Source organism: Fistularia commersonii, chromosome 12 (genome assembly GCF_037954325.1).
Source record: "Fistularia commersonii isolate RoL2024-O1a breed Wild chromosome 12, RoL_Fcom_v1.0, whole genome shotgun sequence".
NCBI classification, from domain to species: Eukaryota; Metazoa; Chordata; class Actinopteri; order Syngnathiformes; family Fistulariidae; genus Fistularia; species Fistularia commersonii.
In genome coordinates this window covers 19,483,383-19,496,580 of record NC_141295.1, presented here as the reverse complement: position 1 = coordinate 19,496,580, position 13,198 = coordinate 19,483,383, and the positions used below count along the sequence as shown (strand labels likewise).

At 53.0% G+C, this 13,198-nt stretch overlaps 1 protein-coding gene across 1 annotated transcript in view; it reads right to left on the bottom strand.

The window, feature by feature from the left end:
• Nucleotides 1-12,334, bottom strand: part of myo15ab (myosin XVAb) — a 52,720-nt gene extending 40,386 nt beyond the window's left edge. The window contains exons 1-15 of the mRNA XM_086156192.1: nucleotides 9,866-12,334; nucleotides 8,446-8,652; nucleotides 6,682-7,422; nucleotides 6,460-6,570; nucleotides 6,008-6,325; nucleotides 4,781-4,978; nucleotides 4,460-4,701; nucleotides 3,830-4,223; nucleotides 3,643-3,725; nucleotides 3,359-3,422; nucleotides 3,171-3,280; nucleotides 1,482-1,556; nucleotides 1,325-1,415; nucleotides 1,220-1,225; nucleotides 1,028-1,131 (exon numbers count right to left, since the gene is read on the bottom strand). Of these exons, the coding sequence (XP_086012318.1) occupies nucleotides 1,028-1,131; nucleotides 1,220-1,225; nucleotides 1,325-1,415; nucleotides 1,482-1,556; nucleotides 3,171-3,280; nucleotides 3,359-3,422; nucleotides 3,643-3,725; nucleotides 3,830-4,223; nucleotides 4,460-4,701; nucleotides 4,781-4,978; nucleotides 6,008-6,325; nucleotides 6,460-6,570; nucleotides 6,682-7,422; nucleotides 8,446-8,652; nucleotides 9,866-12,334 (5,213 nt within the window). The remainder of the gene's footprint in view (nucleotides 1-1,027; nucleotides 1,132-1,219; nucleotides 1,226-1,324; nucleotides 1,416-1,481; nucleotides 1,557-3,170; nucleotides 3,281-3,358; nucleotides 3,423-3,642; nucleotides 3,726-3,829; nucleotides 4,224-4,459; nucleotides 4,702-4,780; nucleotides 4,979-6,007; nucleotides 6,326-6,459; nucleotides 6,571-6,681; nucleotides 7,423-8,445; nucleotides 8,653-9,865) is intronic.
• Nucleotides 12,335-13,198: the final 864 nt, after the last annotated feature.

Here is a 13,198-nt window from a genome sequence, read left to right as displayed (position 1 = left end):
TGTGTGAGTGTGTGTGTGTGCGCGCTTTTGCAGACACATACAGAGGCTTATTTAATGCTAAGCTAGAACTTCTGATGTTTTTTTTTGGATGAATGACCCCAAACATCTCCACTGGATAAAAACACATCAGCGTAGAATAACTGAATACTCATCCAGGGAAGGACAAGCCAGAAGAAGATGTTGCCACCTGTTTGTCGCCATGCCAACGACATCTTCTTCTTCTCCTTTGGACTTTTCCCTTCAGGGTCTCCACAGTGATCCACCTTCTCCTTCTCCATTTAACCCTGTTCTCTGTATCCTCCTCTCTCACACCAACTACCTTCATATCCTCTCTCAAGATGTTCATCAGTCTTCTCTCTGGTCTTCCTCTAGACCTCCTGCCTGACAGCTCCACCTTCAGCAACCTTCCACCCAGATCTTCACTATGGTTTAGACATGAACAGAGGCGTGTTCATGTCTAAACCATCTCAGTCATCACTTTGTCTCGGTCATACATGTCCTGCACCCCTGTGACAAATTCTTCTTTCCCTTTAGACTTTTCCATTCAAAACATCTCCCCAAAACATCTACCATGTGCCGTCCCTCTGATGGACTCATTCCTGATCCTCTCCATCCTGGTCACTCCCAAAGCGAACCTCAACATCTTCATCTCTGCCACCTCCAGCTCCGCCTTCTGTCTTTTGGTCAATGTCAGTGTTTGTAGATCATCTCACCGCTGTCTCCTCCACCTTTCCTTAAATTGGCTGATAGACTTCTATCTCATTGTACCCCTGACACTTTTCTCCACCCATTCCAACCTTGATTCCATGTTTACCTCTTTTCCACTCTCCTATGCTCTGGATTGTTGACCCCACGTCCTCCAACTTCTTGATCTCCACTCCCTTTCTTCCACCTATATCTGCCCTGCTTGATTTCTGATGAGGTTTTGTGAGTCACTAAGCCTCGAAGTTTGTACAAATGAGGAATTTCCATTTCTCCAGCGTTGCAGGTCATGACCGCGGCACCTCTCTAAGCGGCGAGTACTCACTCCTCCATGCAGATCTGCGTGAACTTGCCAAAGCGCGAAGAATTGTCATTGCGGACCGTTTTGGCGTTCCCGAAGGACTCCAGCAAGGGCGTAGCCTCCAGAATCTGCCAGACAGCACAGGAGGTTACCGGGGCGACCCGGGAAACGAGAAACCCGTTGTCACCAAACAAAACCAGGACAGGGGAACGTTACCTCTATCTGATGTAGCATCGGTCGCGGGGAAAGAAAGGAAAGCGATTACGAAAAAGGCCACAACGTGAACGTCTTGGTCGGGATGCGAGCGGCGGGTTCGCACACCTGTTGCGTCACGTTGCGTTTGTGATGTATCGCCGTCAGGTAACGCAGGATCAGCTTCGTGGCTTCGGTCTTCCCGGATCCGCTTTCTCCGCTGTGTCACAGAAAACGCTCAGACCCGGAAACCTTTCCCGGACCCGGAGAGGCTTCGGAGTCCTACCTGATCACCAGACACTGGTTCTTTTTGGCATCCATCATGGCGGAGTAGGAGAGGTTAGCAAGAGCGAAGAGATGACTGCAAGGTACACAAAGCGGCACGGTCAGCGGACACCCGGGCGTCTGCTGGTTGATTAAGTGCTTAGCGTGTGTGATGGGAAGCCAAGCGCTAGTGAAATCAATAACCAAACTCTCCCCTGGAAACCGACCAGCAGCGATGTAACAGGAAACTCTAACTAACACCCGAGAGTGCTGGCATTCACACCTCCGTTCCCCCGGCGTGCTCAGCGGAGCTGACGGCACGCAGACACACACACACACACACACACACACACACACACACACACACACACACACACAGGTACCGCAACGGCATCAGGACGTTCAAACCTGCAGAAACAAATCTGGTTCACAACCAGGTGAGACCTCGTCTCTGGATCCTCTTCTCTCACACCAACTACCTTCATCCATCTTCTCTCTGGTCTTCCTCTAGACCTCCAACTCCAGCATACATCTACCAACATATTCCTTCTCCCTCCTCTGTCCATGACCCAACCATCTCTGACCTTCTCTCCAAAACATCTACCATGTGCCGTCCCTCTGATGGACTCATTCCTGATCCTCTCCATCCTGGTCGCTCCCAACGAGAACCTCAACATCTTCATCTCTGCCACCTCCAGCTCTGCCTCCTGTCTTCTGGTCACTGTCAGTGTTTGTAGATCATCTCACCAGTGTCTCCTCCACCTTTCCTTTCCATCTGGCTGATGTTCTTCTATCTCTTGGTACCCCTGACACTTTTCTCCACCCATTCCAACCTGCTTGAACCTGTTTCTTCACCTCTTCTCCATCCTCTCGTACGTTCTGGACTGTTGACCCTAAATGCTTGAAATCCTGCACCTTCTTGATCTCCACTCCCTGTGGCCTCACCGTCCTCTCAGTCACATAGATATATTCTGTCTTCATTCCTCTCCTTTCCAGAGCAAACCTCCACCTCTCTAGATGTTCCTAGATGTTCTCTTCGTACCCCTGACACTTTTCTCCACCCATTCCAACCTGCTTCAACCCGTCTCTTCACCTCTTCTCCACCCTCTCCTACCCTCTGGACTGTTGACCCTGAGACCTTGAAATCCTGCACCTTCTTGATCTCCACTCCCAGTAGCCTCACCGTTCCACCTGAGTTCCTCTCATTCACACACACATATTCTGTCTCGCTGCGACGAACCTTCATTCCTCTCCTTTCCAGATCCAGGTGTGACCTGCTTTGTTTTATTCATCCATCCATTCACTCATCTGGACCCTGGAGACTCCACACAGTCGAGACCCAACCAGGGATTGGATTCTTTGAATCTTCTGTCCTCCCAGTCAGAAGGTCTCCTTCTGTGTGGAGTCTTGGTGTTTCTGCATGGGCTTCCTCCCACCGTCCAAACACCCTAAGTGTCTGTATGCGGCCCTGTGATTGGCTGGTCCAGGTGACCCCGCCTCTCCTCGTAACACTCCCAGACCCCCAGAGTGGGTCGATGCTAGTCGTCGATCCACCCAGGGATCCATGACCAGCTTGACAAATGTCCCTGTTGCCTCCATGACGGACGACCAGGTGTGCAAGCGCTCTGCACAGCTGACCTGCTGCCGAGGTTCACGGCCTGACGGCTAAAAACGCCGACACACTCATAAAGGGAAAGCTTGGAGGTCTTACGGCGGGTTGTCGTTCAGGCCGCGGCCCTTGTACCGCAGCACCTCGTCCGTGCCGTAAATGTTGAGCAGCTTGTAGGGGTTCACCGAGACCAGGATGCTGCCGATGTAGGTCTGCGTGGACAAAACCAGACGGTGAAACAACCGGCTCGCGCCGGGTGACTCGTCGAGGAGGTTAAAAACCAGGCGTACGTATATCAGCTCCTGGTCGTAGCGCTTCTTCAGGTTCATCAGAACTGTGGTCTCGTTCAGCTCGCTGAAATGAAGCACAGAGAAATGAAGCGTTACAAACCAGATGTTCGCTCGGTTTCACCGGGGGATGTTTTGTTTTCCACCGATGCGTCAAAAAGCGATTATTGACTAAGTGCTAATGGAAATGCTAATGAATGAACACAAACAGGCGTCCGGCCACGGGAGCCATTAATTGTGCGCCATCAGAGAGCGGGTTTTTTTTTTCAATATAGCGTTTTCCTCACGGCAGCTGTGTCAAGTCCTCCATCCCCTCCGCCCAACGCATCACCCTGTGGCTTGTGGTCGGCGCGGTCAGGACGGCGTAGATCTAAACACACACGACGGTGCGGTTAATTTGTCCGGACATCAGCATGTGAAATTGTCGGTTTGGAGGATCTCCGATATCCGGACAGCCTGTTGACATGTGTCTACCTTGTCATACCAGCTTTGACCGGGCACCCTCTCCCTGACGGGGGTCCAACTCGGATCCTGAAGATCCCCGTTCGCCAACCGAGGCGTTGGCGAATACCCTTCCAGCACGCCGTCTTCCCTGTACATGGACCACTTTGCCAGATTCTGGACGGTTCCGTGTGGCAAAACTCTCTCGGCGGCCCAAACGTCTTCGCCTCCTTCACCGCCTCCTCGGGCGTTTCTGGCCCAGTGGCCCGAATGCGGCCCGTAGGGAGGAACCACGGCGTAGCGGCCGTCTGCGCCTTGCAGCCCGGTCGGGGTCCTGTACGAAGCATACCGGAGCTGCTGGTTCTGCAAAGCATCGGCCAGGCGTGGGTTGTGGAAGCGTCTTGTCAGAAGAGAGCCATCCGGTAGCCTGCGGTACAAGAAAGACAACCTCAACACAATCGTTGACAAAAAAGTTGCTCCCGATGGTCTGGTTAGTGCCTAGCTTGGCGCCGTCACTTCAAGAGTGCAAGGGTCAATCCGAACTCTAGCTTGAGCAAGAGGAGACCGTTCCTTTCCATGCCTTCCGCTGTGAAGCTACTCAATTCAAACATTTCCCTACCGTGCACCGCGAGTTTACCGAGTTCACGCGAGGCAGACCTCTACCTGTAATGGGCGCTGCGCAGTTGGTCCCTCTGCAGAGCGGACGAGATGTCGGGGCTGCTGGGTTTGGGCGCTCCGGAAAACATGGAGTTTTGCGGCAGATGAAAAAGATTCGCCGAACGAAGTGCCTTGTTCTGTCTCAGAGCCCCGGCAAGGTTCGGGGGGGAGGGCTGCTGACCAGGGATAATCAGGCTCCCGTCAGGGAGCTGGTACGTTGCTTTCCGAATGTAGTCATTGGCCAGAGCCTGTGGAGGAGAAGAGCCCGAAACCAGGCTTTATTTGAAATTCAAGTTGGAAAAACAAACAAACAATTCGGGTCCATACTTTAGACAGGTCTGGGCCAACTGGTTTCCTCGGGTCGATGACGATGGTGCCATCGGGGAGCGTGTAGGATACGCCTTTAAGATAGGGGTTCTTCAGGGCGGCTAGCAGGGTCGGGCTCTTGGGTTTCCTCGGGTCCACGATCATTGTCCCGTCTGGTAGGGTGAGTGATGCTCCTTTCAAGGCTGGGTTATCCAGAGCCTAAGCGTTACCACAAGGAGACAGCGGGATTCGGGTAGGCCGAAATTGGACGTTTCACACAACCAAAAGGAAAACAGTCTGGAGATATTCTAGAGACGTGGAGGTATGCTCTGGAAAGGAGAGGAATGAAGGTTAGTCGCAGCAAGACAGAATATATGTGTGTTAATGAGAGGAACTCGGGTGGAACGGTGAGGCTACAGGGAGTGGAGATCAAGAAGCTGGAGGCTTTCAGGTACTTAGGGTCAACAGTCCAGAGCGTAGGAGAGTGTGGAAAAGAGGTGAAGAGACGAGTCCAAGCAGGTTGGAATGGGTGGAGAAAAGTGTCAGGGGTACCAAGAGATAGAGGAACATCAGCCAGAATAAAAGGAAAGGTGTACAAGACAGTGGTGAGACCAGCGATGATGTTTGGACTAGAAACAGTTCCAATGACCAAAAGACAGCAGGCAGAACTAGAGGTTGCAGAGATGAAGATGTTGAGGTTCTCTTTGGGAGTGACCAGGATGGAGAGGATCAGGAATGAGTCTATCAGAGGGACAGCACATGTTAGATGTTTGGGAGAGAAGGTCAGAGAAGCCAGACTGAGATGGTTGGGTCATGGACAGAGGAGGGATAGAGAATATATTGGTAGACGGATGCTGGAATTGGAGCTGCCAGGCAAGAGGTCTGGAGGAAGACCAAGGAGAAGATTTATGGACGTAGTGAGAGAAGATATGAAGGTAGTTGGTGTGAGAGAGGAGGATCCAGAGAATAGGGTTAGATGGAGAAAAAAGACTCGCTGTGGCGACACCTGAAGGGAAAAGCCGAAAGAAGAAGAAGAAGAAGAAGAAGAAGAAGAAGAAGAAGAAGAAGAAGAAGAAGAAGAAGAAGAAGAAGACGAAGATATTCTATAATAGACTTGGTGTCAAACTGTTATGAAGTGATGGCTTCAGTAATTGTCAAAGATTACAATGGAAATTATCCCTGGAAGGGAGAGAATAACAAAATTCCAATCATAGCAAATCCAGAGTGGGAACCAACTCTCTTGCTTACCCTCATCAAGTTGGGAGTCAAAGGTGAGCTGGGGTCTTGAACTCCCTCAGGCAGGGTGAAAGAGGCGTTCCGCAGGGCGGAGTTTTGTAGGGCGTTCGCCAGACTCGGAGAGGCGGGTTTTCGAGGATCTATGATGATGGTGCCGTCGGGAAGTGTGTACGAAGCACTTTTCAGGTACGGGTTCTGAAGCGCCGCCATAAGGTTGGGGGACATCGGTTTCTTTGAGTCAATCACGATGGTACCGTCGGGAAGGGAGTAGGAGGATTCCCGCAGAACTGGATTTTCCAGGGCCTTGGCCAGGTTTGGGGATGCTGGTTGCTGTACAAACAGAGCAGAGCCTCAATAGTATCACAAACATATTTCCATTCTCAGTTATTGAAGACAAGAAACAGAGAAGAATACAACAACGCCAGTCACTGAATTTGTATAAAGGCTAAAAAGTAAGGGTTCACCTGCTGTCTGGGATCTACAAGTGTTCCATCTGGGAGAGCGTATGAAGCAGTCCTGAGATTCTGGTTCTGGAGGGCTTTGGAGAGGTTGGGCGACGTTGGCATCCGTGGATCCTGTGTTGGCGAGGAGGAGTTTGGGAGAGTGGTCTCGTCATTTTTACGACCGAAGCCATAAGGGAAAGATGCGAAGCTTTGTCGATAATGCCCTTATATTTTTATATTTACCCTGACGATTGACCCATCCGGCAAGGTGTACGAGGCTCCACGGACTTGTTGGTTTTGCAAGGCCCGGTCCAGCGAAGGAGATGAGGCTTGATTCGCGTACGGCGAGGTCAGCGTCCCGTTGGGAAGCCGGTACGACGCCTGCATCAACTGCTGATTCTGCATCGCACTCGTCAGCATCGGGGATGAAGACGGGGTTCCATATGGGGACCGTCTGAGTTGCAAAGGAGTCTGATAAGATGCATGGCGGAGATCTGGGTTCTGCTGCAGCGCGTAGTGGACCTTCGGCCCGGACGGCGCGTACGGGTCACGGCGAGGCATCATTGGGGATCCGAGAGAGGAAACGTTTTGCAAATCCGACCGGTTTTGCAAAGCCTCATAGAGCAGCGGTGCAGGACCGGGCTCAGAGATGTAGTCATACGGAGTAACGGCGGTCGGTCCGTATGGGGAGCGGAGCTGTGGAGTCTGGTAAGAAGCTACTCCGCTTAGAGCCTGAGCATGTGTCATGGCTCCAGAGAGTCTTGGAGACGAGGGCACGGACGCAGCATACGGGGACTGCGGCCTTTGCAGAGGAGACACATAGGATGCATCCCGAACAGCCTGGTTTTGCATGGCGGCGGAGAGCGACGGGGACGGAGGAGCATACGAGTCCGCGAACTCGGCGCTCATGTCGTCCATACCAACTAGCTGGGCGGCCTGCGGGCCGAGGGGGGAAGAAAACGAGGCTTGCCTGACGGCCTGGTTCTGCAAAGCACCGGATAACATCGGAGACGAAGGAGCGACAAGCGGCGCCTGATTTGCGTAGGGATCAGCAAAGGGCGGCGGCCCATGAGGCCTTTGAGGGGGCAAATGCGGCGAGGACGGATGGGAAAGTCGAGGGGAGAATCTCGGGGAGGCCATTTGCTTCAGGGAAAGCTGCGGTGAGGCGAGAGACATACTTCTCATGGAATTCCGGGCCATGAGCGGACGTCCTCGAGCCACCGGGCGGGGGGGAAAGCGACCGGATTCTCTCCTCCCAAAGGCACCGCGGTGGATCACGGGAGGTGACTGGAAAGGAGACGAGTTGAGGGACGAGTCCACCGTGAGGACGGAAGACCGATTGCTTCCTATGGAGGAGGCGCGAAAGGGGCGCACATTTTGGGTAGGTGGTGGAACTGGACGCCCGCGGAGACCCATCGGGGACGGCCTCACCGTACCTAAAGGAACATTTCCTCCCATCCCGGGCCTGGTCAAGGGCGTGGGATCCCTGAGCAACCGAGTGGAGCGGCGGGACAGAGTGGGAGACGACCTGGCGGGACGAGGCGACAAACTACGACGAGACGGCGGAGGCGAAGGAGACCGTCTTCTGCTGGGTTGACGGGAAAGAGGGGGGGATACGCCGCCAACAGAGGGCGCTCTTTGCGGTTTCCTTCCACCAAATGGACTGTGGACCAGAGCGGGAGACTGGGGAGGACTTTGGCGCCTCGCGGACGCACCGAGCGAGGAAGGAGGAGACCGCCGTCTTATCGAGGCTCTCGGCGAGGATGGAGGACTACGTTGCATCGCGGAGGCGTGGGCTGACAAAGACGGCGAGGGTCCCCGAGCCAGCGGAGACTGCGACCTCTGAGGCGGAGCTCCACGGCGGGCGAGCGGGGACGCCATCGGGGAAGGACGGGGCGAGATCGGCCTCGACGTGACCGAAGGGGGTCTTTGGGGGTTGATGAAACCACCCCGAATGGACGGTTGCGGGGAAAAGCTTTGCGTGTGCGGCCGCACGGGTAAGGGTACGTGGGGCGCCATGGCGGGGGAACGCCGCTGCGCCTGAGGAGACGGAACCGCGACCGATCGATGGGACGGAGTCGGAGAAAGCCGCGTCCGTCGGCCGGCCACGGGAGACGTGTTGGCTTGTTTAATGATCACGGCGGTCGGCGTGGGGACCGACGGCGGGCTGAACCCTTGTTGTGACATCATCACGGGATCCGTCATCATCGGCTGCTGGGAAAACACAGAAAATGTAAATGCAAAGGAGAGCGTCTCGTTAAACTCGCCGGGCTCGCGGCGAAAAAAAATCCCGGCTTGTTAAATCGCCTGTTTGGAACGTCCCTTCCACCAGAGCCGACCGTTTTTCCTCAGCCTGGTTTCCGTCTGACTTGTTGTTGTTGCGAGGATGCTGCCGTAACTCAGAATGCAGCCGGTTTCATCATATTACATCGATAAAAAATGTTCATCATATTAGAAGTGCAATGATGTACTCTGGTAATTGTTATCTCACGCCTCTTCTAACAGCCGCCCGGCGGCGGAGTCGCCCCCGGACGGCCGTGCACAACAAATAACTTTTACTAGTCAACAAAAATTGAATTCGGCGGCCTCCTCGTTCTACGTGGCTGCGAATGTATAGATTCTGGGCGAGCGTCAACAGTAACGCAATCAATTATTCGTTTTTTTTTTTTCTTTTTTTCTTTCTGCTGTGATAGAAAGACTCCCAGAGGAGAATCCTGCCTCTGCAGCGAGGAGGCCTCTTTCCCAGACCAGGGGTCGGCAACCCGAAACACCCAAAGAGACATTTGGACCCGGTTTCCTCGGAAGAGAAAACACCGGGAGCCGCAATTACTTTTTGACGTCTGAAATAAAGGTACCGCTGCATATATTGCTTTTTATTACCTTTACACTTTGTATAAACAAGTGTGAAGTGAGTTGCTTCTGAAATTCACAAAGTATTACAGAGAAAATTAAATTTTATTTATGTAATGAACCCATTTTGAGCTTTCAGAGCGTGTAGCGGAACCTTGAGCTGAATTTTAAAAACAAATCGGGAAAAAATCACTGTGTCAGTAAACAATAAAAAATAAATATTTGCAAAATATCTTCATAAATATTTATTTTACCTGGTTTATGGGACTTCTGCCCCTGAACTTCTGCGCACAGCATCTGCAAATCGGGACTTTGCCGGCTTCCGCCAGTGTGACGTTATTTTGAGCGGCGAAAAATAATAAATATAATTTTATATAATATTTCAAGATCACCAAAATCTCCCAACTTAGAACTAAAAGTTAAAAAAAGGAATGAACACAAATGAAATACACTTCAGTTAAATATTTATAATTTATTTTCCCCTGCCGCTCGGAGCCGCGGGTTGCCGACCCCTGAACTCGACCATTGGTAGACCTTTTAAAAGTTTGGATTTATTCGAAAAGAAATTGAGAATTACCTGCGGTGACATCATCTGCGGGGCCAGCATCTGCTGCTCAGGTGACATCATCATCTGCCGTGACATCATCAGCTCCTCCGGTGACATCATCTGCTGCGGCGACATACCCTGGGGAGGCATCACGTGTTGCTGTGGTAACATCATCCTCTGCTGCGAGGGCAGGACGGGCTGCGGTGACATCATCTGAGGCGGCATCGCTTGCGGAGGCAAGTTTTGCTGTAGCAGCTGTTGCTGTGGTGACGCCATCATCATCATCATCATCGGGGGTCTCATTTGGTCTTGAAGCGACGGCTGGGTTTGCTGTGGGTCGGACACCATCATTTGCTCCTCGGGGGACATCAGCAGATGTTGTGGGACGGCCATCGGCTGCTGGTACGGCGTGGAGGCGGGTTGACCCGGCGCGAGGGGTGACTGGTCTTCATACTGGATTTCTGACATGTCTTCAAACTCGGGGTCGGGAGGCAACGTAGGGGGATGGGGCATTGTCACGTCCAGACGTTCCTTCCCAAAGAGGCGCACTTGAGGTCTGGGGAGTCTGAATGCCATGTCCCCTCCTTGAAGTCCACCGGCGTCCTCCCCGTAGTGATCCATCTGGTCTTCGTACAAGCCCTGTACCTCCGTCCCTCGCTCGCCGAAGCCAAAGGCCTGCTGGCCTCCAGGCGGTAACCCGACGGCTGGCAGGGAGCTGTAGTCCTGGTAGGGCGTTGCGGCTTCGGTGTAGGTGGCCTGATAGTCCCGTGGAAATCCAGGAACTCCCATTGCGGCATACGGACCGACATAATAACCCTCCTGTCCGTTGTCGTAAAAGGCCACCTGTGGGTCGGCGTAGTAAACCGCTTGACCGTTATCATCATGATAAACCTGCATTTGAGGGTCGACGTATCCATCGAACTCTCCCTGATACACGTGGTCTTCACCCATTAGCGTGTAGTGGTCCAAACCCTCCTCGCCGTACATCTCCATCACCTGTTGTTGTTGTTGGTAGCCATAGTAGTCAGCCGCCTGGCCGTCATAATACCCTTGGCCGGCAAAGTAGGGGTCCGAGTAGTCCTGCGCGCCCTCGTCGTAAAGACCATCGTCGTAATATTCTGCACTTGGATCGTAGATCCCTTCGTCTTCGTAGTAGCCCGGGTCCTGGAAGTCTCCCCCCGCCGCCCCGTCGTGGTAGTAACCCAGCTGGTCCTGACCTCCGTACGCTTCGTCTCCGTACCTCCCGTAGCCGTCGGCAGAGGTTCCGTAGCCGTTGTGGTGGACCGATGGCGGCTGGTCGTATCCGTAAGCCTCGTCTACGTGATCGTAACCATCATTGTGGTATCCGTGGAGATTCCTCCTGGCGCTGGCTCGCTGTCTTCGGCCTCCCCAGCCGTGGCGTCCGGCGTTACCTCGCGTTTTACTGGAGAGGAAACGTTTAGTCAGCCAATTAGTCGCCGCCGCGACCTTACCCAGAAGCAAACTTCTGTTCTTGAAGTCGTCGGCGGGGCCGTCGCCGTCCTTCTTCTTCAGCAAGCCTTTGAAGAAGCCCCCCTTCTTCTCGGGTGAGTTTCCTCCCAGGCGAAGCAGCATGTAGGTGTACTTCTTCTCGCCGTCGCCCGCCGCCTTCTCCTTGTCCTTTTTTTTCTTCTTGCCGGCCTTGAACCTCATCATGAACCTGGAGGTGTTCTTCAGTATCGACCTGCGGCGCTTCTTCCTGGCCAGTCTGAACTTTCTCTTCCCCAAGCCCAGAAACAAGCGCGACGTGCTCTTCAGCTTCTTCCGACTGGTTCGCCTTCTCTTGAAGCCGGCAAACTTCATGAACATCTTGGTCATGTACTTCAGACCCTTCACCGGGATTTCTTTTACCGGAGGCTGAGGACCCTCCTCTTTCTTCTTCTTCTTCTTCTTCGCGTCGGCGTCGGACCTCCTCTCCTTGTCGTGGTGGTGGCCGTGTTTCTTCTGGGGCCTGCCGTAGTCCTCCTCTTCGTCCTCATCGTCGTAGTAGTCCTCCTCAACGTCCTCCTCGTCCTCTTCGGAGTCCTCGTAGCGTCCGGACTTCCTCCCTCTCCTTCCCTTGTCTCCTCTGCCGCCTCGGCCTCTCCCTCTCCTGTCCACCTCCTCTTCTTCCTCCTCGCCTTCTTCGTCGAACTCCTCGTCGAACTCCTCGTCCTGCTCCTCGTCGCTCAGCAGGTCCTCCTCCTCTTCTTCTGATTCCACCTTCTTTCCCTTCCCCTTGTCCTTCCCTTTCTTTCCAGCATCTTTCCCTTTGGACGGTTCCTCCTTTCCCTTCTTCCCTCCCTTCTTATCATCCTTCCCGCCTTTCTTTTCGTCCTTCCCTGCTTTCTTGTCCTCCTTGGCGGCCTTCTTCTCATCCTTGCCTCCCTTTTTGTTATCCTTCCCTTTCTTCTCCTCCTCTTTGGTTTTCTCCGGTTCGGGTTTCCCTCCCTTCTTGGCGTCCTTCTTGGCGTCCTTCTTGGTGTCCTTCTTGCCGGGCATGTCGACGAGTCGCTAGGACCACAGCATGCCCTCGCTTCAGGACGGAATGCTCTGAAACACAGACATCGAGGTGTTGAAGAAGATTCCTTTGTTATTTCAAGGAAGTATGATGTGGGGTTCAACCTTCAGAAGATTTCCCAGCTCAGGAACGCTCGTGCGAAGCTGCCCGGCCGCCGTTAGCCGTTTCAGAACCCGCGCGAGGACGCGTCCTCCTGACCGAAGCTGCTCTGCAACGACCAAACCGGGTCCCCATGAAGTCTGCCGAGAGAAACACTGCGTCATTGGTTTTACAGATATTCTATCCGGCGCCGAGTTTTGCCAACATTTGCCAGAACGTTGAACTATGGGTTCTCGTTGCCTGAAATTGTCCTTTTCATCTCCATCTCGCCTCTAAGATCTCCAGGTCTGTTCAGAAGGTTTGAAAACGTGGATGTAAATAATTCCAGCACAACTTCAGCCTGTTACTGTCAGTACATACAATACATACTATACATGCGTACATACATGCAGTAAATACATAGTATATGCATACACACATACATGTATATACATACATGGATACATACAGTACATAGATTAGTCACAGCAAGGCAGAATTTATCAAAAAAGGTGTTTTTGGACAGAGACAGATGAGGTAAGACAGGAATCTCCATGGAACGTGATGTTTGCAGACGACATTGTGATGTACCTGAGAGCAGGGAACAGGTGGAGGAACATCTAGAGAGGTGGAGGTATGCTCTGGAAAGGAGAGGAATGAAGACAGAATATATCTGCGTGGATCAGAGGTGAGGCCACAGGGAGTGGAGATCAAGAAGGTGCAGGATTTCAAGGTCTTAGGGTCAACAGTCCAGAATGTAGGAGAGT